We start from the raw sequence: 27,461 nt of genomic DNA, 5'->3' as shown, positions 1-27,461 counted from the left end.
TGCTCGTGTCAACCCATCCCCAGCCCCATCTGGACCCATCTACAGGGGGCAAGCCTCTCCCCCCAGAGCTGGCAGGCCCTCATTTTGCGCCTGCTGCATGCACAGCAGAACCCAGGAGAGGGCCGGTGGAGAGGCACAGGTGCATTACCCTGCTGCAGGGAGGGGAGCGGGTGACTGCGGCTCGCTGGGCACCGCGTGTGCTGGCTCTGGGACAGAACGGAAAGCACCCAGCAGCCCTGAGCCCTGGAAGGTGGCGGGGGCTGGGTGCCGACACGAGGGAGCACCGGGGAAGGTGACCCGGGACCAGGCCCCCTCGGGGAAACTTCGTGGAGGGAGCCGCCCTCCCGCACCCCGTGTGAGGTCGGAGGGCAGGGCAGAGGCTCCACGTGCCCGCACAGGCTGGGTCTGCACCTCGGGGGTCCAGGGCCCCAGACCCTCCCTTGCGCAGGGCAGGCCACGGGCAGGGTGGCCGCTCGGACTCTCGATGCCTGAGAGCCAGGAGGGTCTGGTCTGTGCAAGCAGGAGGCTAACACAGACCAATTCTAGTGCAAATGTCAGACCAAGCGTGCGATGAACGTGAGCGGCTCTGAATGTCAGGGACAGCCCTGCTTCCAGCCGTGTGGCTCCGGAGGCGTTCCTCCAGCCCCCCCGGGCCGCGGGGCCACCGCCCTCCTGTGAAGCCACAGGGAGCCAACCTCAGGCCTTGTTGTCTCCGGTGCGGAGCAAGAGCCCAGTCCGGGAAATCTGGCCCCAGGAGCAGTGTTCCCGAGAGCGTCCCTCCAAGAGCAGGGCTGCAGATGACAACATCAGGTCTGCTGAGTCCAGACCCAGAAGACAAAAGCTAATAGGTACAAAGTGACATCTGACCCAGAGTTGCCAAACCGACACCTGAATTCGCTGCCCTGGGCTGGAGTTGGGTCACGAGAAAAAGACTGAAGGTGTCAGTGGACCACAGGCTACCCAGGACTTAATTTGGCTGCATCACAAGAGCTCTCCTACCTGGAATGAAGGAGGGGACAGGGCCTTTGGCCTTTGCCAGGGAGGGGGCCCTGGGGCCCTGGGTACAGCTGTGGCCTCCACGCCGAGGAGGGTGTGGGTGACTGAATTACCACCAGGCGGCCGATGCGGGTGTGAAAACTAGGTCATCTGAGGGCCGTGGACAGGCTGGGGCAACGGAGGCCGAGTGACCACCGGTCTTGGGACTGCAGGGCTGACCGTGTCCTGAGTCAGAGAGGATGGAGGTGACATCTGGGGAAGGGAGACGAAGACTGCCACCAGGACCACAAACCAGCTCTGCGCGTCCCTGAGCCTCCCGCGGGCCCCGGGGCGCCTGCGGCCGCTGCTCCTCAGTGCTCTTGGCGTCCTCCGGGCTGGGCTCCGTCTTGGTCCACTGGCCGACTGCACACCCCGGCGGGTGCCACCCAGGGTCGCTCCAGGCGGAGAGGCACTTGGGACAGCCCCGGTCTTCCGAGCCGCCCACCGGCCGACCCCTTCCCGCTCAGCCTGCCTCGGCCGTTTCCATGCGAAAGTGTCGGCAACAAGCCAGGCCCCAGCCTCGATGTGACACCTTCCTCTGCACAGAAGGGAAGGCCAGTATCATGAGCTAGAGCATTTCAGTTTTAAATTGAAAGTTAAGTTCCTTTTTTCGCGTCTTATAAAACCAGCTAATGGCCGCAACCAGGAATGGATTCCTGAGGACCCAGCAGTGCCGGGCTTCTAGAACTTTCCTGGAGTCCACCCCTAGCATGTGCCCAAGGACTCGGGCGCCCAGGCCAGGGACAAGCGAAGGGACCTGGGCCTGGCTGGAGAAAAGACACTCAGCAGGCGGAGTCCTCAGAGAACAGGATAGGGCAGAACGAAGGGGCCACCGGTCACCCACAGGATGCAGGTCCGGACGAGGGAGGGACCCTGGTGCAGAGCGCTGTGGGGAACCCCGGGGAGAGGCAGGGCTGGAGGAGGGCCTGGCGGGCCTAGGAGGATTTGGGAGGAGGGCAGAGGGCACGGGAGGTAGGGAGGGGGCACACAGAGAGTGGAGCCATCCTGGTGTGCTGGAGAGACAGGTGGTGAAGGCCCCCCCAGGATGCTCCAGGCGAGACTTTCCCCTCCAGGCACTGGGGAGCCATGGAAGACTTCAGAGTAGGGAGTGCATGGCCAAAGGGGCAGAAGCCTTGAAGGAGGAGACCGGGGCCGGGAGAAGAGGAGGAAAGGGCCGGCCAGGTGGAGGGGAGCACAGAAAGTCTCACAGGACTCGGTGGGGAAGCTGGGCAACGTGCACACACACGGGAGAAACCTGGCCTTCCCTCTGTTGGGTGAGGCACGAACGGGCCTTTCCCTGGGCTCACCCCGGGGTCCCTCCTCTCTCTTAGGAAACCCTCTCTCCTGCCCACGAAAGCTCGAAATTTCACAGTGGGACCCCGACGTGCCCGGTTTAACAGCTAGGGGCAGGTGTATGGGGCTGTGAGGAGCCCCCGCTGGCTCCGGGTTCTACCTGCCGCCTGGCCGGCCCCCCGCCCTGGCTGAGCAGCCCGGGGCCGTCTGCAGCCCACTCCGAGGTCCAGCCCGGGTCGCGATTCCGCACCCGTGCTGGAGGGAGAAGGTGCAGGGGGAGGTGGGTTTCTCAGCAGATCACGATGGGACAGCAGGGACAGACCACGGCTGCAGACCGGGGGGCGATTGGGAGCCCGGCGTGGGCACGGTGCACAGGGGCCGCGGGAGAGTCTTCGGGGGGGGGGAGAGGGTGGGCTCCTGACGGTATCCGAGGCCAGGGCACCGGACGAGGTACCCCAGACAATCCCAAGACTACCCGGCCTGGCTCAGCAAGGGAGCCCCTGATCCGCAGGCCCTCTGCCCCCAACACTCAGAGCCCCCCGTGCCCACCCTGAGGCCTGCTCAGACCCATAGGATCTGGGGCGGGGCTGGGGAGGTGCGTGTTTCTAGAATACAGGACGCCTGGAGGGATACTCTGTCCAGGAGACAGGGGTGGGGCTGGCTGGTGCTGGGAGCAGGTGAGGAGGGTGGGGGGAGGCCCAGCCCCGGGGCGGAGCGGGAGGGAGGGCACGGTGCCCACAGCAGGGAGGAGGGTGCTGCCCCCTCACACAGCCCCCTTGGGCCTCCCTGTGGACCCCCGCCACACTCCACCGTGCTCCCCATAAAGGTGCTTTCAGAGGAGAGGGAGCGGGAGCTTGGGGTGCTGCTCCCTCCGCCAGGGCTCTGCGGAGTGGAGCCGGGCCTGGGGCGTGTGATAAAGGTCAGCAAACAAGCCTCGTGCACCTGCAGAGACGGAGCTGAGGGGCGTCCGGAGAAGGTCAGGGGAGGTTTGTTCCGGGAGCTTCCAGAAAGTGAGACTATAACAGGTTCGTCCGGGGAGGGTTGGCGTCCGAGGTCGGGGGACAGGCCTGGGCGGGTGCCCCTTTTGTGCCCCAGGCTCTGGGTCCAGTGAAGCCCGACACAGCGGTGCCAGTAAGGAACGGCTCCTCCAGGGGCCCCCGGCGTTGGGTCCAGGCTGCTCCAAGGGCCCGGCGGAACCGCTGACCCAGGCTTGGCCGCTCGGGCCAGCCTGTGACCACCCCACCAAGCCGGTGCCGCCCCCGGGTCTCCGCGAGGACCCCCTCCTGTCGGCTGCTTCACGGATGTTGCGGGGCCCGTCCGGATCCCCGGAGCCTGGCCTCCCATCTCGCACACGCGTGTGCTCACACACGAGCCAGCGAGGTGGCGATAACCCCTCGGCCAAGGCCACCGGGAGGCCGGAGCTCTCCCGGCAGGAGCTCACACTGGCCTCGTTTGCGGACTGTGTCTGACTCTAACCTCAGTCGCAAGTGGGGGAGGGACAGGGACTGGTCTCCACCCAGGGTGAAGGTTCCAGAATCCCAGGCGGGAAGCTGGAGGGTCCACTCGGAGTCCCCTTGGCCTGGGCCTGGCCTGGCCCCGGCGGGCGGCCCTCCTCCCAGTGAGCACTGCCCCCTAGTGGCGTCCTGGACGCAGCGGCTCCAGAAAGGGCAAGAGGGGGTGTCCAGGCGGCTGCGGGCAGTGGCCTTCGCCCACCAGCCTCCCTCGAGCCACGCCCTCGTCCCATCTGCCCCCGTCCCGTCCTTCCGCTGACTGCGGCCCCACTGACCCTCTGCCAGACATCATACGCACTCCTGGGGGCCCCCGGGGACGACACCTTCGGACACTCAGAGGCACCTGCAACCTGCCCCCACGCTCTGTTCCACAAGGACCCCCGCCCTGTGCCCCATCTGCAGCCGCCCCCCCCGCCACAGTCTCAGACGCCAGTCAGGACACCAGCTGCCCTCGTCCCAGCCGCCCCCACAGGCTGCCCAGATCCGGCTCCACCATTTGCAGCCTTCCCCCTTGTCCCCCACGGTGCTGGCCCCAGTGTCCAGTCCCCCACGGTGCTGGCCTCAGTGTCCAGCACTGGACAAGGGGGCCCATGGGCCCAGGAGACAGCGGGAGGCAGCCCTGTGCCTGGCGTACCGGGATGGGGACAAGGAACACGCAGACGTTCTCAGAAACCGGGGCCCCTGTGGCCGGGACACAGAGGGCGGCTCAGCTGGGGGCGGGCTCCCCTGTGAGTTCTGGCCGCTTCTCCACGCAGGCTCTGGGGCCACATACCGGCCCCCACTTACTCTCCCACCTTGGTTTCCTCCCCGGGGAACGTGGTGATCCGTGCTCCCACCACATAGTGGGGCGGGGAGGGGGGCGGGTGTGCACCGGCCACTGCTGGCCTGACACACAGGGCTGTGCGGCCACGTGGGCCGGGCGCAGAGTGGCAAGGAAAGCCTGAATGTGTGGGGAGCAGCGGGGACCACGGGGTCACCCTCTGCCCTGTTCTTCCCCACTCTACTCTCTGCACCCTGTGGTCTGGCAGCCAGTGTCCACCCAGGGCGGGTGAGCCCTGCAGGGAGCAGAACCTGGGCCGGGTGGGCTGCCAGAGAGCATAGGCGGGCACATGGCACCCGGCATGAAGGCCACGTTTTCTGATCTTCTGTACAGATCGTCACTGGGTTTTAGCCAATGGAAGTAAGCAGAAGCTGTGTGTGTGTGTGTGTGTGTGTGTGTGTGTGTGTAACTTCAGAGACTGGTCCTTGAAGGGACAGGGTGTCCTTCCCTCACCCCCTGTTGCTGACTGGAATGAAGATGTAATGGCTGGACTCAAGCAGCCATGTCGGTCCTTGAGGTGACCCTGCGGACAAAGTCATGTAGAGCACAGCCACAAATCAGGAGGGTCCTGGGTCCCTGGCACCAGAGGGCCACCTGCCACACTAGTCCAGACAGCCTCCCTCTGGACCATGAGAGATAAGTATGAGTCTATTCTGTTGAACCCATGGTTACTTAAGGCTTCTCTGTTAGTCACAGCCAAACCTAACCCTAACCCTAGGTGACAATTCTAGAGAAACTGAGCGAAACTTCTTGGCGCAGAGAAATGAGCCAAAGACCATCGAATGCAAGAGACAACGACCTTCTTCTCCCATGGCCACGGTGAGGGTAGGGCAGTCACGGGCAGGCTCCTGCCTTCCTCCACAGCCTCCTCCGTGCAGTGAGGGGGGCCAGTGTGTGAGGGGGTAGCGAGGGACTCCCCCCCCACACACACACAGCACATGGGAGCAGGGTTATTCACCAGGACCCCAGAGCTGCAGAGAAATCTGGGCAGAGTGGATTGTGCTGGCCCAGACACCCAACGGCCACAGAGTGCAGGTTCCAGGGCTCCCGGGACGGCTCTGGAGCCCACAGCCCTCTGGCAGCAGCAGGGACGGGAAGGGGCTCTGGCGGGCTCGGGCCCAGGAATTCCTACTGCCTTAAGCTGACGACCTGCGGTCCTGTGTCACGGCAGCAAAGGACACTGACAGAGCCCAAGGCCTTGACCCTGGAGAGTGGGAGTCCCACCGTGGAGCACAGAGGCCTCACGCCGCCCAGCCCGTTGCGAGCAGGGCCAGAGGCCAGCAGCCCCGAGACGGCGTGCAAGAGGAAAGAGGCCACACACCGTGCAGGTTGAATCACTGTGTTTTACTAAGTGCACAGGTCCCTGTGGCAGTAGAACTTTCTGGAACTTTCCACATGCGTCCCTGCTGCCAGATTCCACCCCTGCGGTCCTGGGCAAAGCCGTACTGGGCCCCACTCTCAGGTACAAGTGTCAACCTGACAGTGAGTTGAGTAAGTCAGCGTCTCGGCTGGTCCGTAGAAAACTAGAGTTCATTCCCTGGGCGTCTATCCCTAGAAAACGGACAATGCACAAGTCGAGGGTCAAGTGCGCGGTGGTAACACATTCACGAGAAGAAAGGCCGGTGGCAATGGTACAGGGGCGCGTACGAGTGGTGGAAAGTACACGGCAGTACTGAAGGCATTATGAGTATTCTTTGGAGCAAGAACAAAGTGCAGACAGCCAAGGCAGCGGCGCGGACAAGGGCTGCGGGGCGGCGAACGGGGCGCCGGGCGCGGGACGGGGCGCGGAAGGGCCCGGCGGACACGAGGCTGGTGCCGGGTCCGCCGTCCGCTCTGCGTCCATCTGCGGAGCCGGCGGGGAGGAGGAGGCGGGGTCCTGTGTCGGTGCCCGGCGGACGCCGGGGGGCATGGGGCGACCTCGGTGAATTTCCGTCAACGTGCATTAAGGCAACGACTTTATGAAACCCAGCCAGAGTTGGGCGTGTGGGGTGGCGGGGGAGGGCCAGCCGTGTGGGCCGCCCCTCTCAGGGCCCCCTCCCCCAGCACCTGACCTGCCTGTCCTGAGGGTCTCCCTGGCGTCCTCCGCCAGCCAGGGACACCACGCAGGGGTCCAAGACGAGAGGTCAGCCGGCTCCTCCGGTCCCACAGGTGCCTTGGAGAGGTTGACAGAGGGTCTCCCCTTCCGGGGAGTGTCTCTTCCGTGCCGTCTCTACCCTGTTTGCTAAAGCCTCTCTCCCTCCAACGTCTCCTCCTGGCGTCTGCGGTCAGCCCCCACCCCCACAAGATGGCATATCCCGTGACCCGTGGCCCCTGCTCGTGCACGCTCTGGGGGCTATGCAGCGTCCCGGCCTCGGCAGCTGGTGTTCCCAGGTCCCCTGGAGAGAGGAGAGGTGCAAGCCCCTAACCCCACCACACCACCTCCTACGGGAAGCCCTCCCTGGTCGTCTCTCTTACTTAGTGCTCAGCAGGGGCCCAGCGGAGCCTGCCCCCGGGAGCAGCCACACAGGCTCCCCTGGGTGCTAGAAGCAGGTAGCCCATTACTTCTGGGCCCTACCCAGCCCCCCCGCCCCTCACCCAGCATTGGTACATCCAAGCAGGTGGCCTGAGGACCGGCTCCGGGGTCACAGAGGGCAGGTCTGTCCACACCACCGCCGGAGGCAGTGGAAGCCCACGCAAGACAGCAAGTCAGTCGGGGAAGGGAGCGTCTGCCTCGGAGCCGGTGAGCATGGGGTGGGGGGAGGGGCACCAGGGGCACAGAGCCGTCCTGCTGCTCGGAACCCAGCCACCCTGCTCGGGTGCAAGATGTCCCCAAGCCCCCCATGGGCTGTCAAACTGCCCCTCTGCACACCGTGTTTATTTCAAGGGCTTGTGACATCAGAGGGCGGGGACACTGTCGTCATTCTGGTCTCGCAGCATGACGTCAGAGGCAAACAAACGCCCGCACCACGGTCTGTACACTATTTACAGTTCGGGGTGAATACGAAATAGATACAAAGAGTCAGCATTTCTACAAAGGCCTCCCAGGAGCCCTCCACACCTCTGGGCTTCAGGAAGCATCTAGAAAGGTCTCGGGGCCGAGTTGCATCCACAAACAGCAGAGGCAGGGGCACCTGCTTTACGGGGTGCCCCCTGAATGTGAGGGCCAGCAGAAGAGAGGGCGCCCCCCTCCCCCCCGCTTCTCTCCCGTGTTAACGTGCTGAATCCGTGAGCCTAGTACAAGGGACAAGGTTAGTTCACGATGCTGCCCCACCTGGCTGGTTCGTGTGCTCGGGGACCAGGGGCAGCCACAGGGCAGTTCCCGCTCTAACCAGATGGGCTTCTACAGAGCACCCTTTGCAGTGTGGGGTCCCAGAGCGCAGGCACCTTTCCAGCCTCCAAACGGGCTTGGGGCGAGCGCCCCCGACGAGGGGAGCGCCCTCCCGTACGAGGGGCCAGGCGGGCAGGCCGAGGGAGGCCTCTGCCACCTGGCCAGGGCCCCTCCATCCTCCAGGGAGGCCCAGCGAGGCCATGGCTCATGAGTTCACGTGGGCAGGCAGGAGATGTGGGGCCAGAGGGTGCCGGTGAGGGACAGGGTGACGCCCGTGTGGCCAGGGAGGGCAGAGGGAGCCGGTCAGGGCCCCAGGGTTACAACCGGGCACCCGGGCCTCCCCAGCCCAGCCCAAGTCACGTCGAGGCATCCGGCCGAACGGAGGCTCTGGACAGCCGCCGGGCCGGCTGACGTGAGGCGCGTGGGCCCCTGACGGGCCCCGGTGGCCCCTCGGCCAGAGCTGCCCAGGAGCCCGGGACCGCCGGCCACCTGCCACTCAAAGTTGTTAGCCTCTCAGGGCGTAAAGCAGACAGATCCAGAGAGAGAGGTCAGACAAAGGGCCACCAAGGTCAGAAATGCGGCATGCACGCACACTGGGCAAGCGTGTGAGAGTGCATGCACGTGGGCGTGTGCATGTGCGAGTATGTATGGGTGAGCGTGCATGTGTGAGCTTGTGTGCGAATGTGCACGCGTGCACGTGAGCGTGTGTGGGTGAGCGTGTGCATGTGAACTTGTAAGTGTGTGTGAGTGTGTGTGAGCATGTGTGGGTGACCGTGTGTGTGAAGTTGTGTGTGTGTGTGCGCGCGCACGTGTGCACATGTGAGCTTGTAAGTGTGTGTATGAGTGAGCCCGTGTGTGCGCATTGTGTGCATGTGTGGGTGGGCTGCACATGTGTACGTGTGCACGAGCGTGTGTGCACATGAGTGTGTGCGTGCATGTGAGCATGTGTGTGCCAAGTTACATCCCCGTGGGTGTGCTTGTGTGTGTGCGTGTGCTGCACGTACGCAAGTGTGTACATGAGCACAGGGCCATGGGCTGGTGGGGGCACGTATTCTGGCCTAACAAGTGCCCTTGTCTTAGGAAACCTTTGCCACATGTGCCAAGGGTGACCGGCCGGCTCCGTACTCCCATCACGCACACGCCCAACCAAGGGCTCACGCTCCCTGCGGAGGCCTCCAGCCTTTTCCTGCTATGCTTCTCTGAGGGTGGGACCCTGGGGCAGGGGGTGGGTGCCGTGAGGGACACGCACTGCCCAGGCCTCGGTCCGGGCGTCCCGAGAGGGGGCCTCTACTACATCATCTCCCAAAGCCGAGCCCCTAACCCATCCCCCAGAGCTGGGTGCCTCCTCCCTTCGGAGGGGCCAGAGATCTCAGGCAGGAGGCCTCTCGTCCCCCCTGCGGACGTGGAACATGCCTGAGAGACCCCTCCCCCTGTGCAGCGGCTCTGTGCACAGGGAGCACGTCTGAGGCCAGCTCCTCCCGCCTGCAGGGACACACAACACAGGGAGCATGTGGGACGGGACAGCAACCTTTCTCTTGGGACAACAGGCGCCTCCACCCAGGGCGTGGAGTCCTCGATGGCCGAGACCCAGCAAGGCGGGTCTGTCGCTGGCGACATGCTCTAACTCTCACAGGGCCTCGAGATCCGACCCGGCCTTGCCCGGCTCAGGGGCCGCCCGCTCCTGCCCTGCCTGGCGGTCTGCAACTGGAACCCCCCTCCCCCGTGCCGGGAGGGCGAAGGGGGCTCAGCCCAGAGGGAGATGGCGATGGGAGAGGCACCTTCCTCGGGCCACTCCGCACAGGCCACACCAAGGCCCGCAGCGTCTGCACGGGTAGGGACTTTTCCCACCACCCTGAGGCCCGAGGCCGGAGAAACACAGCCCTGGAGAAGGACGGTCCTCAGCACGAGGGAGCCAGCACGGCCCCAGAAGCGCTCCTTCCCGGGCCCCGTGGCAACTTCCACACCTTCCCCTCCCGGAGGCTGGGCCCTGACAGCAACAGCGGTTTCCACCTCTGAGCCTGTGCCCTCCGCCCTCCGCCCTCTGCTGTGGGCAAACACAGACCCAGCACAGCCACCTGCTGCCCGGCCAGCAAGAGGCGCCTCTGGTGGGACCCGGGGTGTCCTGGCAAGGGGAGGGGGCAGGCACAGAGCCCACAGCAATGGCCCCTGCCCGGTCAAGAGACATTTCTCCCTAAAGAGCTCCAAGCGCCTGGACCTCATGCCCGGGGCACATGACCCTCAGATACTGTTTTCCAAGCCCTTCTCCGAGGACAAAGGCAGACTCTCTCGCCAACCACTTCTGGTCCGAGTCATGACAGAGCTCCCCCAGGACCTAGCGCTTGGGGGGAAGTCACTCCATAGTGGGCTTGGCCGCGTCCAGCCCGACCACACGCAGGGGTCACTGCCGCAGAGATAGCCAGGTGCCCAGGCCGCGCTTCCAAATGCCAGATGCTTCCCACCCCACAGACTGCTGAGACTGGCTCAGAGCTGCTGTTCCTGGCGCCAAGGTGCCAACCACAGGAGACAAGGGCCCCTGCTCCCTGAGGCTCAGGCTGGAGATGGTCATCCTTGACTCCCAGGATACCAAGAAGTCACAGCCAAGGGACCAGTCAGTGCCGAGCGGGTGGGTGGACGGTCAGCCGCAGCGGGGACGAAGGAGGCACCCTACAGGACAGGGCTGCTTCAGCTCCACGGGGGGAGGGGGCCCCCCAACCTCCGGGGGGCTTTGAAGGCTTTCCCCAGGGGTTATAGCATCGTCCTGCCCTGGGTCCTGTTGAGGCACCAGTCGGGGAGCAGTGAGGCAGGGCCCCCAGGGAAAGACAGCAGGTGAACCTGCTCACCAAGACCTACCCGGCCCTGGGGCCTAGAAACACCAGCCCGCAACCACCCAGCATGCTCCCTGCACACGGGGCTCTATCCGGTGCTGGCCGTGGCCTGGAGCACATGGGGGTGCCCATCCCCAGGTCTCCGGTGGCTGCAAGAGCCCCCCGCAACGGCCCCGTTCCAGAAGCCTGTGGAGCAGGCCCCTCCCCACAGGAGCCAAGGCCGGGAGGCCCTGAGGTCTCACCCCCTCCTCTGCAGGCCAGCAGCTCCCTGGAGGAGAGAAGGCGTCGTCGTGCCAGCCTTGCGGGGACAGAGGGACAAGACCAAGCCGCGCCCACGGGGCACCAGTGCTTCCTTCGGCCCAAGCTCCCGCCCCACGGGCCTCAGGGCCATCGATCCTGCCCCTCGCTGCCACCCTCACCGGGCCCTGCTCCTTGACCGCACGCCCCTTCCCTACCGCCAGGGGTCTGTCCTCTGCCGTCACCCCTGCTCCCACCCCAGCCAGCGGTCTGCAGAGAGGGCACGGCCGGCCTGGCGGCCCCTTGTTAAGAAATAACTTCTGCCAGACTTCACTTCTCGAGACCAAGGCGCCGCTGAGGAGCGTCCCGTCTGCAGACCTGGAAAGCCAGAGTCGGGGGGAGGCGGGCGGGCGGCCTCACTTCCGCGGCCCGGCCCAGCCCACGTCGCCGAAAGGGCCCTCCCCGGTGGCGGAGCGCGGCGGGGGCCCGCACGGGGTGCACAGGTCCGAGTCCGTGTCCGACTCGCCCTCCGCGATGTAGGGCCTGACTGTGGCGCAGGGCGCCGCGGCCGCGTAGCAGCTGTGGAGGCCGTCCAGGTTCTCCTTGGACTGGGAGATGCTGAAGCCGCTGAAGGAACGTTCCAGCTCCTCGTGGTCCACAGACGGGATGGAGATAGACGTGTCGCTGTCCCGCAGGGCGGCCTCGTGCCGCAGGAACTCCGTGCTGGCCCTGTTGCCCCCGCTGCAGGCGGACAGCGAGCGCTCGTGGGCGGGCGGGGGCGGGATGCGCACCAGCGAGCCGTGGTCGCCCACAGGGGAGGTGCCGTGGCCCTGGCGCGGGTGGCACTGCTGCTGCCACGAGGTGGAGGGCGGGCACTGGGCCGGGGGCGCCGAGAAGTTCTTCTGGCCCGTGGAGCTGGCGGAACGGATCAGCTTGATGATGCAGCCGTTCCTGTCCCCGTGCTCGCGGCTGTCCTCGGGGCTGTGGTAGGGCGGCGCCGGCTCGGGCTCCTTGGCCCCGAAGTACGCCTCCGTCTCCGTCGGGGGGATGCCCATGCGCTGCATGTAGATGTTTACCAGAAAGTCCAGCTTCTTCTCCATGGACAACACCTGAAACAGGGGCCGCTGGACCAGGCCTGGAGCTGCCGGGAGGCGGGCGGGCACCCTCCCCCGCGTGGGCGCAGAAGCAAACGCACAAGGGGCTCTGCCCCTGACCCCACCCGCCAGCCCGTGTGGCCTCTGGGCCGCCTTGCTGTCCACCGTGGGCCCACCCCTTGGAGCGAACCGTCCGGAGGGAAGGAAGGGCCGTGGCCTCCCCCGTCCCCCCCCCGCCCCCCACCTTGGGCTGGGGGACCCTCCTACCTGCTTCTCCACCTTCCCCAGCCGGCCCATCATGCTGGGGTCCTCGGGCAACTCGGCCTCGGCTGGGCCCTTGGTGCGGTCCTTGTCTGTGATCGCCGGGCCCCGCCCCACGATCTGGTCCACTCTGCCGGGAAGAGACCCCACCCCCCAGCATGAGCTCGGGTGGGTGCGCCGGGGCCCGTGGCCCTTTCCTCCCGGGCCAGGCCACGGGCCCCCAGATCCAGGCTCCGGGCTGGGCCCGGAGCCGCCCGGGGCGTGGGGGGGGGGGGGGGTGGGGGGCAGCAGGGCGCCAGGGCAGGTAGACGTGGGGCACCTGGTCTCGCCCTGCTCTCTGAGCCTGAGGGGCCTGCTCCCACCCACTGCGTTCCGGCGGGCGGCACATTAACGAGGGGTAAAGTGGAGAGGGATCGGACCGCTCACCCCCCAGCTGCCCTGCCCCCCGTGCCCCGCCCCCTCCCCTGAGCTCTACTCCTCTAAATGTGACCTCAGTCAGCCCAACCCGGGGGGGGGGGGGGGGGGGGGGGGGGGGGGCGGCCTGGGGAGGGCGGAGCTCCACGTCTGCGGCAGGAACAGAAGCAGATGATGAGGGCCGCGGCTCCATGCACACCGGACAGGGAGGGACACAGACCAACACAGGAAACCGCCAACGCACAACACGGGGTGGGGGCAGACAGAGCCACTGCCAACCAGTCTGTGTGCTCGCGGGGCGTGTGCACGTGTGTGTGCGCGCGTGTGCTCGCGCCTGTGGGACGGACAGAGCGGCTGAGCTCAACTCGAAGGAGGCCACGGGTCCCGAACGGCAGCCGGAGGTGGAAGGTTTCCATCTGGGAGGAGGACATCGGTACGATCCCCAGCCGAACGGGATGGGCCACCGACAGGCTCGGAAGGAGCCACCGCTGCGGTGTGGGCTCCTGACACTGAGCCAAGACCCACAGGTACGCGGGGGCTCACGCGGGAACAAAGGCCCGGGCTGTGTGCAAGCTGCTGGGTCAGCCCTCCGACCGGCCCGGCAAACGGCATCCCCGCCGGGCGGTCAGGAGCCTCCAGCACGAGGCACACTCCTCAGGTCTCAGAGTGCAGGAGGCCACGTGAGCTGGCCGGGGCCACGTCTCGGCCTCCTTCCTCACCCACAGGCTGCTCTGTCTGCCTCTGAATGGGGAGCAGGGCTCAGGGGGATTGTTCTCTTTCTGTTGCACGAAGCAGAAGAGGGGTTCAGGCTTGCGTCAGCCACAGTACAGCCTCATGCTCTGTCTGAACTTCATGCTTGACTCATGCACGAAGGACCAGGAGGGGCGGGGGGCAGCGGGGGGACCCTCGGGCTCCAAGCAGACGCCAGTGGAGAGGGAGGAGGGTTCCCTGGTGTTTCCAAGTGTCGACACAGTCCAGGCACAGGTGCTCAGCGCCTTCACCCCTGCCACATGACGGGCCACCTGCCTGGCCGGTCCCCCCTGGGAGCCTGGAGCTGACGCTGCCGGGGTTTGGGGGAGGGGCCTCTAAGGGGCCTGTGCCCTGCCTCCCCCGGGCCTCGGGCTGAGGGGTCAGGCTAAACCCCCACGTGCCCACGCTGTGTCTCCGGCCCCTTCTCTGTGAGAACCTGCGTGTCCTCTGGCTGCAGCCGGTCCGGTGGCCCGGGCAGTTCCGAGGGCTACAGAACCTTCCCAGCTCACGGCTCTGGATGCCCACCCCTGCCCCCTGCACGATGCCCAGGACGGGCTGGCGTCTCAAGGCGGGAGAGGACGGGCAGAGCAGCGGACCAGCAAACACTGTCAGAGGCTGCCCTGGGTCAGGCCTCCTTCGTCAGGGACCCCTTTCTGACGGAAGAGCCACCAGGCTGAGAGGTCCAGCATGCTGACCCTCAGCCTCACGTGCAGAAACCCTGGCACGCGGGGAGGATGGGTCAAACACACCAGTCCCTCCAGGGGCCAGCCTGGATCCACGTGGCAGTGGCCCTGCTGGCCTCCGGGATGCTCCTGGGCCCCTCTGCCCCTGAGCTGCCAGCAGGCCAGGGCATATCTGCCCCGGCCCTCCTCTCTGCCCTGGGGGCTCCGCTGTCCCTCAGCTGAGCAGCCCTGCCCAAGGGCCACGGGTTACGGCCACCATCTGTCCCAAGGAGGCAGAAAGGTACCGAAGTTTGAACTCGTCACTAGAACAGCTGCTTCTGTGAACTCCCCACCTAACCGTGCCCTCACCTTCCACTCCGCCCATCAGCCGGGACCGGCTTCCATACTATTCTGCCCGCTGGAGATGACGCAGTGAACTGTCACGCGTCCCCTTGGCACCCGGCTGAGTGCTGGGTGCCTGGGGGGGGGCTTCCTTACTACTCTACCCGGGTGGCTCCAAGGCGGGAGAAGCAACGGGCGCTCCTCAGATCCGCGAGGCAGCCCAGGTGAGCCCCGCTGCAGGGAGGGCACAGGGGGAAGGGGCAGGGGGGCTGGGGTGGGAAGGACACCGCCAGCTGGGGGGCCCCCGCCCAGGCTAGACGTCACTTGGGATGTCTGTGGAAAGGAGCCCCCCACGGAAAGCTTCCCCGGGACCCTGACACAGCACCCCCCCCCCCCGCCAGGAGCAGCCCCCCCGCCTCCCCGATGTCCCGTCGGGATACAGGCCAGGTGCTGCCGTCATGTGGCCTGGAGCGAAGGGGGCTGGCCGTTCCACAGACACAAGGCGGGAAGGGCTGGCGTCCTGACCTAGGTGAGTACTGGGGTGACTCTCTCGGAGGGGCCGCGGGTCCTTTGCTGGGGTACTTCTTGTGCCGGGGAGTTGAAGGGGGTGGGGGGCCCACAATCATATCTATCCTGGCGAGTGAACAAGAAAAGAGACACCACCGAATGCATCGTGAAACAGCGCGGAAGGCGCTCACCTAACCTGGGAGGCGCCCGAGCGAGCCCAGAACTAGGGGGGCCCCGCAACCACGCGGCTGGCCCCAGGCCTGCCCGGGCCGGCAGGTGTGTGCGCCGGAGCCACCGCAGCCGGGGCACGGCGCCGAGGGTGCCGGCGAACCACGGTGGGGCCCTGCCAGTGAGGGGCAGGTGTCCCAGCTCCTTGGGGCGGCCCGTGTGCTTTGTTCTTTCGGTCAGAAGGGGGAGGGGGGCGGGTAGGACAGAGGAGCCTGGGTAACAAAATCAACCTCGGTGAGAGAGACATGGGAACAGGCCCAGCGGCCGAGCCGCTGCAGGACTCTGTCTCACACACCCCTGTGCACGTGCACGTCCACACTCTGCACGCCTCAGCTTGCACGCACGCTGCACAGGCACACGTTTGCTTGCATGTGCATAACTGCACACGCACACGCTCGCACCTCACATATGCCCACGTGCACGGCACAGGTCTAGCTGCCGCCCGGGGGCGGTGGGGGACGGTGAGCAGCTGACCGCGCAGCCTCAGCCGTGTGGAGGACAGGGTCACCCCCCGCTACCCGCCCGACGGGAGCAGCTTAAGGCCCAGAGAGACCCTTCCCTGGCGTCCAGGTGCGGGAGGGGCACACCGACCTCCCCAGGACGAGGACTTCACTACCGCCAGGGCCTGGGGAGCTGGCTGAGCCCTACGACTGTCCCCTGACCGTCCGGACCCTGCTGCAGCCAGGACCCAGGTGGCCGGGGCAGACCAGTGGAGTCTGAGGGACCACGGGCAGGGGCGGGGCTCTTGCTGGCGGAAGCGTGTGACTCACTTCCGGAGAGACCACGGCAACAGCCACGTGGGCTCCTTACACCACACACACGTGTGTGCATGTGTCCGCGCCTGTGCTCGGCTGTGCGCCCGGGTCCGTGGACACGCGTGTACGTGCCCTGCCGAGGCCAACCCCTCACACGTGTCCTGGAGCGCAGGGGGCCGCCCGTGAGGGACGGGGGTGGACAAGCCCCTGTCCTGGAATAAGCAGCAGCTCCCGGGGGGGCTCACAAAACCCCACGGCTCCCTCTCTCGAGACAACTACCCTCACCCCCAACACGCACGCACACCGGTGTGCACAGGTGCACACGTACATGCGTGGACCCACAGCACACACAGAGGCACATGCACACGCCACACGCATGCATAACGTGTGCACACACGTGCACCTGTACCGTGGCCGCAGGTGCCCACACCCGTGCACGCGCGTGTGTGCATTCACACGATACACGCACGCGCACACGTGCATGTGAATGCACACACACGTACACGTTCGCCCACCAGAGCGGGGGCAGGAGGGCGAGAAGGGAGAGACAACGGAAAGGTTACAACAGACAGACCACACGAGGGTGTGCAGAAGGCCCACGGAGGGCCGGCGTGGGGCCCGAGAGGAAGGGTCCGGAGGCGGCGGCAGGCAGGGCCGACCACCGCGTCCCCACAGCCCTGTCCGCCACCCCCCCTCTGGGGGCGGCACGAGGACCCCCACGTCACCCCCCACCCCCCCGTGCTGGCCCCTGAGGGACGCCACCCTGCCGGAGCCACCCCGGCTGTGGCCCAGAAGGACCTGGCCTCCACGCCCCAGGGCTGGCGGGCGGAGCGGGGGGGGGGGGGGGGGGGGGGGGGGGCTCTTGCCTGGACTGCAGGTTCTTGATGCGGGACAGCATGTCCAGGTGGCCGGCCGAGTACTGCTCGATCACGTCCATCACGTCGTATGGCCGCAAGCTCTCTTTGAACTTCCGCTTGGACACCAGGAAGCGCATCACGCTGGGGTGGGGGCAGCCGTGAGCCCCGGGCACCCCCAGCACCTCCAAGAACAGGCACCGGCCGACGCCACGATCATCCGGGCCGGTCTCCCACCCTCTGTGTACACGGGCCACTCCCGGGCCCCGGGGTGCAGATGACCCTTGTCCCCCCCCTCCCCCCCCCGCCCCCGGGAGCCGCCTCCCGGTAGCCTCCGTGCTCTGCACCCGGGACGGGTAGGTGACAGCCGTGGCATGAGGGGCCACGGGAGCCACGAGGCACAGGTGTCTCACCAGAGCACACGCCCCCACGCCAGCCCCCAGAGGGCCCGCATCCCAGGGAGAGCGGAAGCTGAGTCCCTCACCACACGGCCCGGATGCTGACTTTGAGGCCTGGGGTCAGATCTTCGGTCACAAACTCGCAGTTACAGCTCTTGTTGTCCTCCGCGGCGTCCTCCCCGGGGAGGCTCGCTTCTGGGCGTGGGCGAGACGCGGCCCGTGAGGGGCGGAGCTGCACCGACGACAGAGGGGCCGCCCCCCTCCCCCGAGCAGGGCCCCGATTCCCCGGGAAGCCACCTTCCAGCCCACCTGCTCCCCTCAGCCGAGTGGCTCACAGGACGGCTTCAAAGTGGACAGAAACCACGGAAGATCGTCCAGCCACGAACAGGCATGAAGCCGATTTGTGGCCCCGCACGGGCGTGCGAGCACACAGCACGTGACTCGCTTGTGTGAAAAGTGCAGAGGAGGCCAAGGCACACGGGCAGCGGCAGCCTGGCAGTGGCCGGGGCCGGGAGGGGCCCTAACAGGTGCAGGTCTGCTCCGAGCCAAAGAACGTGCTGGAATGAAAGCTGAGTGTCCTGCCACCAAAGTGCCCACTGTGATGTGGCTGACCTTACGTTACGGGAGTTGCACCTCAGAAGAAAGAGTCGAGGAGACTCGCTGCTCGAAGGGGCTCCGGGGCCCTGGGTGGTGCTCGGGGGGCAGCGACAGCGCAGGCAGACGGCGGCCTGACCCACCTTCTGAGTTCTGTCGGGACGCGGCGCCCTTGATCCGGAAGGCCTGGCGTGCCCGGCTGCGGTCCCCGAAGCTCCAGCTCTTCGGCACCTTGCTGGGACTGTCCTCCAGACTCTGGTCGGCGCTGGGTGACCGGCGGACGGTCTGGGCCTGCGGGGACCCCTTCCCCTTGGCAGCCACGCCTCGGGGGCTGGAGAAGACACGGTCTTTCAAACTGACCTTCTGACTGCTCCCACGAGGACCGACGGGGGCGGACACACAGAAAGACAGCAAGAGAAGTCACTGTGCAAAGGACACTCACACCCCAACGTCCGCTCACAGCCCACGCCGACACGTGCACACACGGGCGCCCCTAGGGCCCCTCAGTGCTTGGCATGGCCAGGCGGGAGGGGGGGGGGGGCAGTGGACTCTTAAATCACTTTGGGTGCTACGGAAAGGTGCTGGGCCTTCTCCACACTGTCCTGCCAGGTCTCCAACCCCACGGTGACACTCTGCGGCACGAGGGCCCCCAAATGCCCCGTGGGTGTGGCTTTTCCCTGGCAACCTTCTCTGGTTTCCCTGCCTGCCCCTCCACACCCTGTAGCTGCCCCAGGGTCTGGGGGCGGGGTGAGGTCCACAGCTGCCAAAACCCCCTCTGCCAAACCCCGGGAGCCACCAGGAGAAAGGTTTGGAGCAGGAGCAGAAAAGCAAGGAAGCGTGGAGGGGGCCGGGGTGTCCTGTGAGGCTCGTCCCCTCTCCCCGGCACCAGGGCCAGCACAGGCTCCCGCCCCCACATACAGGATGCATCCGGGAACTGAACGCCCACACTTCCAGGGGGTGGAAGGGACGTGCCACAGGGAGGGGCCACCGTGGCCAGCCAGGGGTCCTCGGGCCTCCCTGTGCAGTTGGGTCTGATACCCTCTGGGCAGCAGCCACGAGACAGGAGTGGGTCACTGTGGTCTGGGGGCAGGTCAGGCCCAGGGACCAGTTGGCCCCTGGCTTCCTCCCACTGGACAGTTTCCACTGTGGAAGAGCATGGCTCTTGTGAACTGTGAACCTGCTCACACCCAGCACATGCAAGGAGCCACAGAACTTTCTAGAACAGCCTCTGAGCAAAGCCCTGCGCTGCTCCCGGGGCCCGACGGGGGCCTCTGCTGTCACCGGGAAGCCACCATCACCTGCTCACCATTCAGACATCGCCAGACCCCACTGTGGCTCCCCTGGGTCGGCCACCCCCATCGGCCCCAACCAGAACCCACAGCCGAGACAGGTCCCTGAGACGGCGCAGACATGACTGGCCACGGAGAAGAGACGGCCAGTGGCCCGGTCTACCCAGCCTGGACACAGCATCCCCTCCCGCCTCCCTGAGCAGCTGAGATCACCCGTCTGCTAGTGAGCAGGTCTCCCCAGGACAGGGAAAAAGGGAAGAAAGGAGCCCGTAAGAGCTAGAAGTTGAGCCGCGGTGTGGATCCCACTCGGGCGGAGCAGGCATCTGCTGGCTCAGGACACTGGCCCGAGCCCGTAACGGCTGTGCCCAGCACACGGCCAAGAAGGCCAGACGCGTGCGAGGGACGCCGGAATCCAGGCACCGTGCGGCCCTCCGCACAGACGACCTCCTCCTTCCCAACGGAGATCAACAGCTGGTCCAGGGAGACCGGACGAAGCAACGGCCCCGCTGAGCCCCCGGAGCTGGGCCCCACGCAGCCGTCTCGAGGACGGAGCCACAGGAAGGCCTTGCTGTCCCAGCTCTCGGAACGTGCAGACTGGTGAGGGACGCTCTGCCGCAAGAGGCCGCCGTGTGGGTGCCCAGACTGCACAGCTCAGTGTGTGCAGCACCCGGCCCCCGGCCCCCCGGCCCCGCCCCACGTCCAGGTGTCCCCGCAGCCCCTGCTGCAGCAGGTGTCCAGGGAAGGGCTGCCTTAATAACCTCACAAGCCAAGGACAGAAGCAAACCAACGCGGGCTGGGGCTCTGGCCACCTGCTCCGGCGGAGAGACCCCTGGACGAGACCGCCGTGTGTGTGCAAGGGCGGTCTCTCCTGGCACCAGTGCTCTGGCATTCACACGGGACAAGGGGAGCAGGTTCCGGAGGGTCTGGGGGAGACAGCCAAGCCCCAGCCTTCTCCTCCCCTGCCTGCTGCCCACAGCGAAACCCTAAATACCCGGGGGAGGGGAGTGGGGGGGGGGGGGAGGCCCGCACCGACATCGGCCACGCTTGGGTCTGCACAGCCGGGGCCCAGCTCAGCGGGGAGGGAGCCAGCATCCACGGGGAGGACCTCCCGCCCGCGCTCGACCACGGATGCCCAGGGAAAGTGCGAACGATGACGGGGCATCCGTGAGGCTGAGCTTGGCCTGGGCTCCTGGACTGGCCGTCTGGTCCCCCAGCAGCCTGACCACGGCCCCTTACCCGAGGGCCCAGCCTGTGGCCAGAAGCCCCCTGGACACAAGCTCTGGACAAGCGGGTCAGCTTCTGCCGGGGCCCAACGCCTCCGGTCCCGGAGCTGCGAGTGTCCCCCAAGCGCCGCCTCCGGTGGGGACTCGAGGCATGCAGAGATGCAGGTGGGCAAGCATGCCCCTGCCCCTGGTCCTGCTGCACAGCCCCTCCCCACGCCCGCCGCTCGACACCCGTGCGCCCAGGGCCAGCACCGCCACATGCACAAGATGACAGGCGAGTGCAGCTGCCCACACGCCGTGGGGCTGCGTGCTGCTCTGGCCGGGGAGGGGGGCAGGCGGGAGGGGGACGGGGCGGGGGTGGGGACCCAGAGCAAGCAGGACAGACGCTTCCACACACCCCACAGCAGACAGTGGACGGAGAGTAAAGGTGCGGACAAGGAGCCCACGGGGCAGGGGGCCGTTTCCGGTCCGCCCAAAACCAGGCCTGTAGGGGGAAGGGGGGGCCGTGGGCCTCTGGCCTTCCGGCGCGTCTGCTGTGTCAGGGCCACGGGGAGCCCGCACACACAGGACGGAGATGCCTCCCGCAGGTGAGGCGGCCGGTGAGGAGTGGCCACCCTCGGTGCATAGTAGAGGTGCTAGATGGCGAGCCCCGGAGGGAAGGCTCACCGGAGAGCGATGAGGACCCCGGAAACCACCGGCGGCGCCCTTCCTGGCCTCAAAGCCCCTGGCCGGCCCCCCCCCCCCCCCACCTCCTGCTTGGAGCAGGGCATCGTTTGGCTTGGGGACAAAAGCATCTGTGCCGCCAGCAGCCAGCACCGTCACCGGCCGTCATTTGGAATCACAGGGGGCCCGGGGCTCCGCCGCGAGGGGCCGTGGAGGCCGAGTTGCCAATCAGAATTGGGGCCTGGGGGGCCGGGGCGGGGTGCCAGCCTCGCCCTCACTCATCTAGAACCTCTAATAAGCAGTGTTTGGAGCGGGAGAGGAGGTGGAGTACAGCCGTGCAGCAATGGTCGGTCCGTGCGACACGCCCGCGGTACCTAGAGTGTCCAGGGCAGCATCCACACAGGGACTCTCTGCACGGTCTGCCTTTACTGGAAATGAGGAGAGCACAGTTAGTCCTGGGCGCGCCCAGAGGGGCCTGGGCCGGGCGAGCGGGCAGAAAGCACAGGTAAACTGAGGCACCACGCCGACCCTGATGCAGCCCTGGGCTCAGGGTCCAGCAGCCGCACTTGGGTCTGAGCAATGACAGTGAGGGGCCTGCACAGAGAGTCTTCCGCCGGCCTGGAAAAGAAAATAGTGCCCTATTTTTGGAGAAAAAAATTCCCGTTTTTTTCCTCCAAAAATACCTTTTCCTTCCAGAGTCAGAGTTTTGGGCCACGTCTTCTTAAAAATGTATTATTTTTTGCTATCTTCATGCCAACCAAAAAATAATACACGGGCGAGACTTGGCAAAAGGCTTGTTCTAGATGGACAGGATTCCGGAAAGCACACATTTTGGGGGGGGGGGGGGGGAAGCGTGCACTCTGGCGTCACAAACTGATCACCGAGGCTTTGCCGAGCCCAGCCAGCCGCCGGTCAGCAGTGGCCTCGGCACATCCAGGAGCCAGTGGCTGCCTGTCCCTGGAGGGACGCTCAGCAAAGGGGCCTTGGGGGCACCGCCCAAGTCGGTTCGTCTGGGTCTCGGTGCTGAAGCCCTGGGCTGGGCTGGGCTGGACCTGCCGGGCAGCTCAGAAAAGGCTCCCCCAGTGGTCTACGGTCCCCAGGAACCTCCCCCGAAGGCCCCAGATCTCTCTGCGCTAGATCGTGCACATTTTTAAGCAAAAGTGAAAACACACAAGAGTCTTTGGTCTTCCTGAGGCCACCCTCCCTCCCCCCACCCCTGCAGCTATGGCCTGAGACAGCTGCTCTCAAACCGCGGGCACAGGAACCAGACACGCCGACCCCTCCCCTCCCCCCTGCTCACACAACCCAGCCCCAGGCAGGGCTGCCCGACGTCCACACACATAAACACTGGCGGCACCTGCCGGCGTCCCCACAGGGCGCCTCCGGTCCCCAACACTTAGCTCTCCCACCAGTGCACAGCTCAGACTGCCCAGAGCGCTCCATGCCAGCCCAGGGGCCGAGGGCCATGGGCCCCCCCAGCCCCCTCCCCTCCAGGGGGGACTTCCTCCCTGTGGGGTCCTCTCGGTGAGGGAACTGGGGTCCAGCTGTATCAGAAAGTGCCCTCACGTGGGGGCAAACTTCCCTGTGACTCAGTATCCCCAGGACCCGGACCACCCCCCTCCCCGCCCCCGCCACCTAGGAGCTCTGTCCACAGAAGACCCTCAAATTTGGGGCAAATGCTCTTGCCCAAGGCACACCCTTACGTCAGCCACAGTCCCACCACAGCTAAAGACTGAGAGCCCCTTGCTGCCTCCCCCCGCCCCCCCCGGGGCTCCCTGGGCCTGCACACGGCCCCTAGCCCCCACCACCCGGAGGCTCTGTCCAGGGCAAGAGGGGGATGGGGGGATGGGCTTTGCCTCCAGCGCCTTAGAAGGACCTTAGCTTTGTCCAACCCCCCACACAACTTTGCTGCCTTCAAAACTCCCAGCATAGACGCCGGCCCCGGAAGGGCCCAACACTGCCTGGGGACACGTTCCCAGCTGCACCGAACACATAACCACCCACCTGTCCGCCCGCTGCCCGCTTCCTGAGCACCTGCGTCGGAGGACTGGCTCTCGTGTGTAGTAAGACCTGAACCGGTCACACGTGGCCAGCGGCACCCCCAAGGGACAGTGCGCCGAGAGCCTGACCAGAGCTGAGGGGTACCCACGGCCTCCCTGAGCACTGCCCCACGGGGCTCGTGGCTCAAGGCCCCCCAACTCAGGGGCTCGTTCCTTCGGGGCTCAGGCCAGCGCTGGGGTTTTCCTGCCCGCAGCAGCCAAGTGGAGCTCCGGCCGGTCTGAGAACGGCCAGCAGACAGCAAGGGTCCGGGTGGGGTGGGCAGGCACGCCCAGGGGGCCTGGGGGTTGAGTGAGTGGAAGAGGCACCCACAGACACTCACCAAGACCAGACTGAACAGACAGGCACTCGGACACAGCACGTGGCTGCCTCGACGAGGAGGGACCCACACAGACAAGGGGAAAGCAGCTGGAGGACGGGGGGCGGGGGGGGGGGTCTCCTCCAGGCACGGGGGGTGGGGGGCAGTGAGAAGTGGGATGGGGCAAAGGGCAAATCAGACACACCCAGAGCGGCACAGCCCGAGACCCCGCGGCCTGCCCCCACACCCTGCCGGGGCACAGACGGCCTCGGTCTGACACCGGCCCAGCCAAGGACCCCAACACAGCTGGGGCGCATGCCCGTCGTGAGCCAGGACTGGGAGGGGGTCTCATGGCAGCTGAGTGAGGGTCCCTGTGCCCACCCATCCACCTGCCCAGACTGGTAAGTGCCAGCGGGATCCTGGCACGCAGGTGGCAGGTGGCAGGAGGCCACTACCTCCCACCGCCATGCAGGAGGGGCTGGGGAACCACACCCCCGTTAGCACTTCGCGGAACAGGGTCCCCTTGCCCGGCAGCCCCGGGACAGGCCCACCCCCTCGGGGGCCCTGGCGGCAGAAGAATTTCTGGCATCTCTACGGTGCTCTGGCTGCCGGAAAGGGGATCTGTGGCCACCCCGAGTGAGGGGACAGAAATGCTGCCCCCCGTCACCTAGCTGGCAAGCGTGTGGCCCAGGAGAGGCCTTCTGTCCCCAGGGCTCAGCCCGGGGTGCGCCAGGAGGAGGGCCGGGCCAGGCCAGCCCTCGGGGAAGCCACTGGGTCACGGGCAGGCAGGGACACATGGACACACAGGGAGGAGACAGAGGAGTGGTGTGCGGAAAGCAGGGAGAGGGGAGCCACGGAACGTACCGGAGAGCCCGGGGGAGGGCTCCCGTGTGTCCTCACCTTGAGTCCTGCTTTCAGGGTCAGCCACCTCCTCCCCAAAGACAGACGGACGTGAAAGGGGCCCAAGAAGGGCAGTGACAAGATTAAAGGCACTTGGGGGGGCAGGCAAGAGTGTCCAAATTGGGGGGAGGGCAGGAGAGAGAGAGAGAGAGAGACGCTGAGACGAGAGTCGTGGGGAGGAGAACGAGAGGCCGCATGAGGCCGGGGGGCCTCAGATGGACCGGGGCAGAGCTGCGGGCCCGCCTCCCCCGGGCTCAGGGTGCGGAAGGGCCAACACGGCAGCAGCGACGGGGACTGAGGACGCGGGGGACAGCCCCCCCGGTCCCCCACACGCCAGGCCGTGCTGGGCATGTGCTCTGCATCCCCCCTGATGGTGAGCACGGGGTCTGTGTGCCGGGTAAACCGGCCAGGTCCGGGGTCGGCTTTCTTAGCCGCTCTGAGGGGCTGGTCACCCTTGTTCCAGCGGCCGGCCCGGGGCAGGAGTGTGGCCAGTCTCCTGTCACCCCCTCTGGGGGAACGTGGGGGGAGGAGCGTGCCCTCCCCCGGTGCATGGAGAGGGTAGAGCTCAGCCTAACTTGAGCGGCCAGTTAAGTGGCCTGCGGTCCAAAAGGGACTAGACTCGCGGCAGGGTGTTGGGGGGGGGGGCGCACCCCAAGCTCAGCATGGTGACACACAGGCAGGCTGGGGTTTATCAGACTTGGAAGTCATGAAACAGTCGATTTTCTTCTTAGTACAGGAAAACATCAGACTGCTATCAGCCCTTCTCTGCTCCCAGCAGAGATAGCCCTCGGAGTCCCCACACACGGTGGGGTTGGGGGCGACCCCGTCTCTAACCTGCCTGACGGCACACCGGGAGGCGGCAACTGCAGGGGCCGGACAGGCAAACACTCCCAGGGCCAGGGCTCAGTTTCCACCAAAGAGGCATGAGGCAGGGACAAGGCGTCTGGCCCTGCCCTGGACTAGGGGTGCTCGCAGAGGTCTCCTGCCTCGGGGCCAGGGGCGGACGGGGGGCGCTGAGCACAGGCAAAGTGATTTAAGGGCCCACAGCGTGGCCGGCAGGGTCCAGACACACAGTTCCACACGTGGGCACAGGGCCCGCGATGACAGTGCACAGACACGGAGGGGCCAGCCCCCACGCACGGCAGCATACCCGGGGCAGCGGGGGGCAAGCGGGCACTGACCTTGGAGAGGGCTCCGGCTGAGGCTCCTTCCTTTAAACAGAAGCGACAAGACTGTTAGCAGCAGGTCGGTCAGGCGGACCCCACCCCTGCAGGGCCCAGTGGACCTGCCCCCCAGCCCCACCCAGCCCCACCCAGCCCCACCCGCCCCGAGAGCCCCTGGAGGGCCCGAGGAGGCAGGTCCTGAGGAAAGAGGGAATTCTGTAAGTGCTCGAGGCCCCACGTGAGGGGCACACGTTTTAATGAGAATCGCCAACGTTAACTAAGTGAGCGTAGATGGAAACGCTGGAGGGTTCCGGCTCCACAGCCGAGGTTCGGGACGGACAGTTGCCCCAGTTCTGGCTCCCGCTGTGGCTTCTTGGGGTCACTCTTCTCCGTGTTGTTTCCCAGCGGAGAGGCCACGGGGCTGTGGTCCCGGGCCTGTGCTTGGCTCGGCCCAGGGCAGTTCTCCGGCGCACCCTGACTGGGGGTAGGTGACTTCCAGGGCCCACGCTCTTCATGAACTGAATGGAAGGCTGGCGGCTTGGACTCTCCTGGGCTGAATCGCGGGGCAACCGCAGGCGACCCGAGTGGGCTCTTCGGGGCGTGTCCAAAGTCTTGGCGGAACAGGTACCGTCATGCTGTGGCTGGCAGATCTGTGTGCCAGAGGAGGCAGGAGGGGTGCCAGACTGCCCACAGTCCAGCGACGCGGGGTGCGGAGGCCTCCGTGGGACCCCTCAGGCCCGTCCTGTAGCCGCCCCGGAGCTCAGACGCCAAGAGCTGCGCGGTGAGTCTCCGGTGACGGTATTACAAAGACCCACAAATCTGGCGGCTTAAAACCACGGGAGCTTCTCTTTCAGTTTGGAGGCCACAAGTCAGAAGTCCAGGTGTCGGTCCGCAGCTCCCCACCTGGGGCCGGAGCGTGGGGTCCCTCCTCCTCTCCCAGCCCCTGGGGGCCCCTTGCACTCCTGAGCTTGTGGCCGTGTCCCTCCAGTCTCCACCTCCCTGTCACAGGGCTTCTCTTCTGTGCCTGGTCCTTTCAGGACACGTGTCCCTGGGTCTAGGGGTACCCCAAACCAGGATGACCTTCCCTTGAGATCCTTAGCTACATCTTCAAACCCCCCTTTCCCAAATTAGGTGCACTCACGGTTCAAGGGCATGGACATCTTCCGGGGGCCACCACTAAACCCACTACGGTCTGTGCCTTAGCACCCCAAAATTCATGTCCACCTTACACCCCAACACCCCAAAGTCTCAACCCATGACAGTATCAGCCCTACGTCCAAATCTCAACTAACGCTCAGCAGCTCAGAGAACCCATAATCGCGGCGTCTCGTTCATCTGAGCCAGATGCGAGGAAAAGTGCATGTGACCCACACTTGGGTAAAAGTCCTCTCCAGGTGGGGACCCGTCAACTCTAGAAAACCGGTGATCTGTCCCCAAAATACAACAGGACAGACAGGCCCAGACAGGCCCACCCAAACAGGGAGAAGTTGGAAGGCATAAAGGGTCACCAGTGCCCAAGGTCTGAGACCCAGCAGGAAACCCCTCTTGGTCACAAGAGCCTCGGTGGTCTCCAGGGGCCCCGGCCCGCACCCGCCCCGCACCCGCCCGGGCCCCAGCCGTTCTCCCCTCGCCCCGAGGGCCCAGTGTGTTTGTGGCTGGGGAACTCCGCCAGCCTGTCTCCTGCCCGCGGGTCCCCAGACTGCCAAGCCCTCCTTCGCTCAGTCTGTCTGTCCCTGCCGGCCAGGGCATGCTGCTATAAATTCCTAACAGCCGTGTGGGCCTCCCGCACACGCCACGGGGACAGGCGGTTGTGCAGGAGGGTTCCCACACATCTCTCCCGGGTGACCCACCTTACCGCCTCTGCCAAGAGAGCTTAGACCCGCCCGTCAACACACGGAGCTCTCCCACCAAGGCTGTCCCCGCCCACGACCCTCCTTCCAGAGCGCATCTCCTAACTTTGTGTCCCCCGCTGTCTCGACG

At 66.1% G+C, this 27,461-nt stretch overlaps 1 protein-coding gene across 17 annotated transcripts in view; it reads right to left on the bottom strand.

The window, feature by feature from the left end:
- Nucleotides 1–8,767: 8,767 nt before the first annotated feature.
- Nucleotides 8,768–27,461, bottom strand: part of KCNQ2 (potassium voltage-gated channel subfamily Q member 2) — a 52,007-nt gene continuing 33,313 nt past the window's right edge. For 2 of the 17 annotated variants that reach the window (XM_045443952.1, XM_045443954.1), the window contains 8 exons: nt 25,500–25,529; nt 21,437–21,490; nt 18,031–18,254; nt 17,380–17,488; nt 16,908–17,039; nt 15,077–15,184; nt 12,390–12,513; nt 8,768–12,137 (listed from right to left, as the gene is read on the bottom strand). In XM_045443952.1, the coding sequence (XP_045299908.1) occupies nt 11,445–12,137; nt 12,390–12,513; nt 15,077–15,184; nt 16,908–17,039; nt 17,380–17,488; nt 18,031–18,254; nt 21,437–21,490; nt 25,500–25,529 (1,474 nt within the window). In that variant the 3' untranslated portion in view covers nt 8,768–11,444. Of the gene's footprint in view, nt 12,138–12,389; nt 12,514–15,076; nt 15,185–16,907; nt 17,040–17,379; nt 17,489–18,030; nt 18,255–21,436; nt 21,491–21,590; nt 21,681–25,499; nt 25,530–27,461 lie in introns of all 17 variants that reach the window. The other 15 variants (XM_045443958.1, XM_045443956.1, XM_045443962.1 and 12 more) reach the window with 11 other exon arrangements.

Source organism: Leopardus geoffroyi, chromosome A3 (genome assembly GCF_018350155.1).
Source record: "Leopardus geoffroyi isolate Oge1 chromosome A3, O.geoffroyi_Oge1_pat1.0, whole genome shotgun sequence".
NCBI classification, from domain to species: Eukaryota; Metazoa; Chordata; class Mammalia; order Carnivora; family Felidae; genus Leopardus; species Leopardus geoffroyi.
Note: the sequence above shows the minus strand (reverse complement) of the source record. Positions and strands in the feature narration are given on the sequence as shown.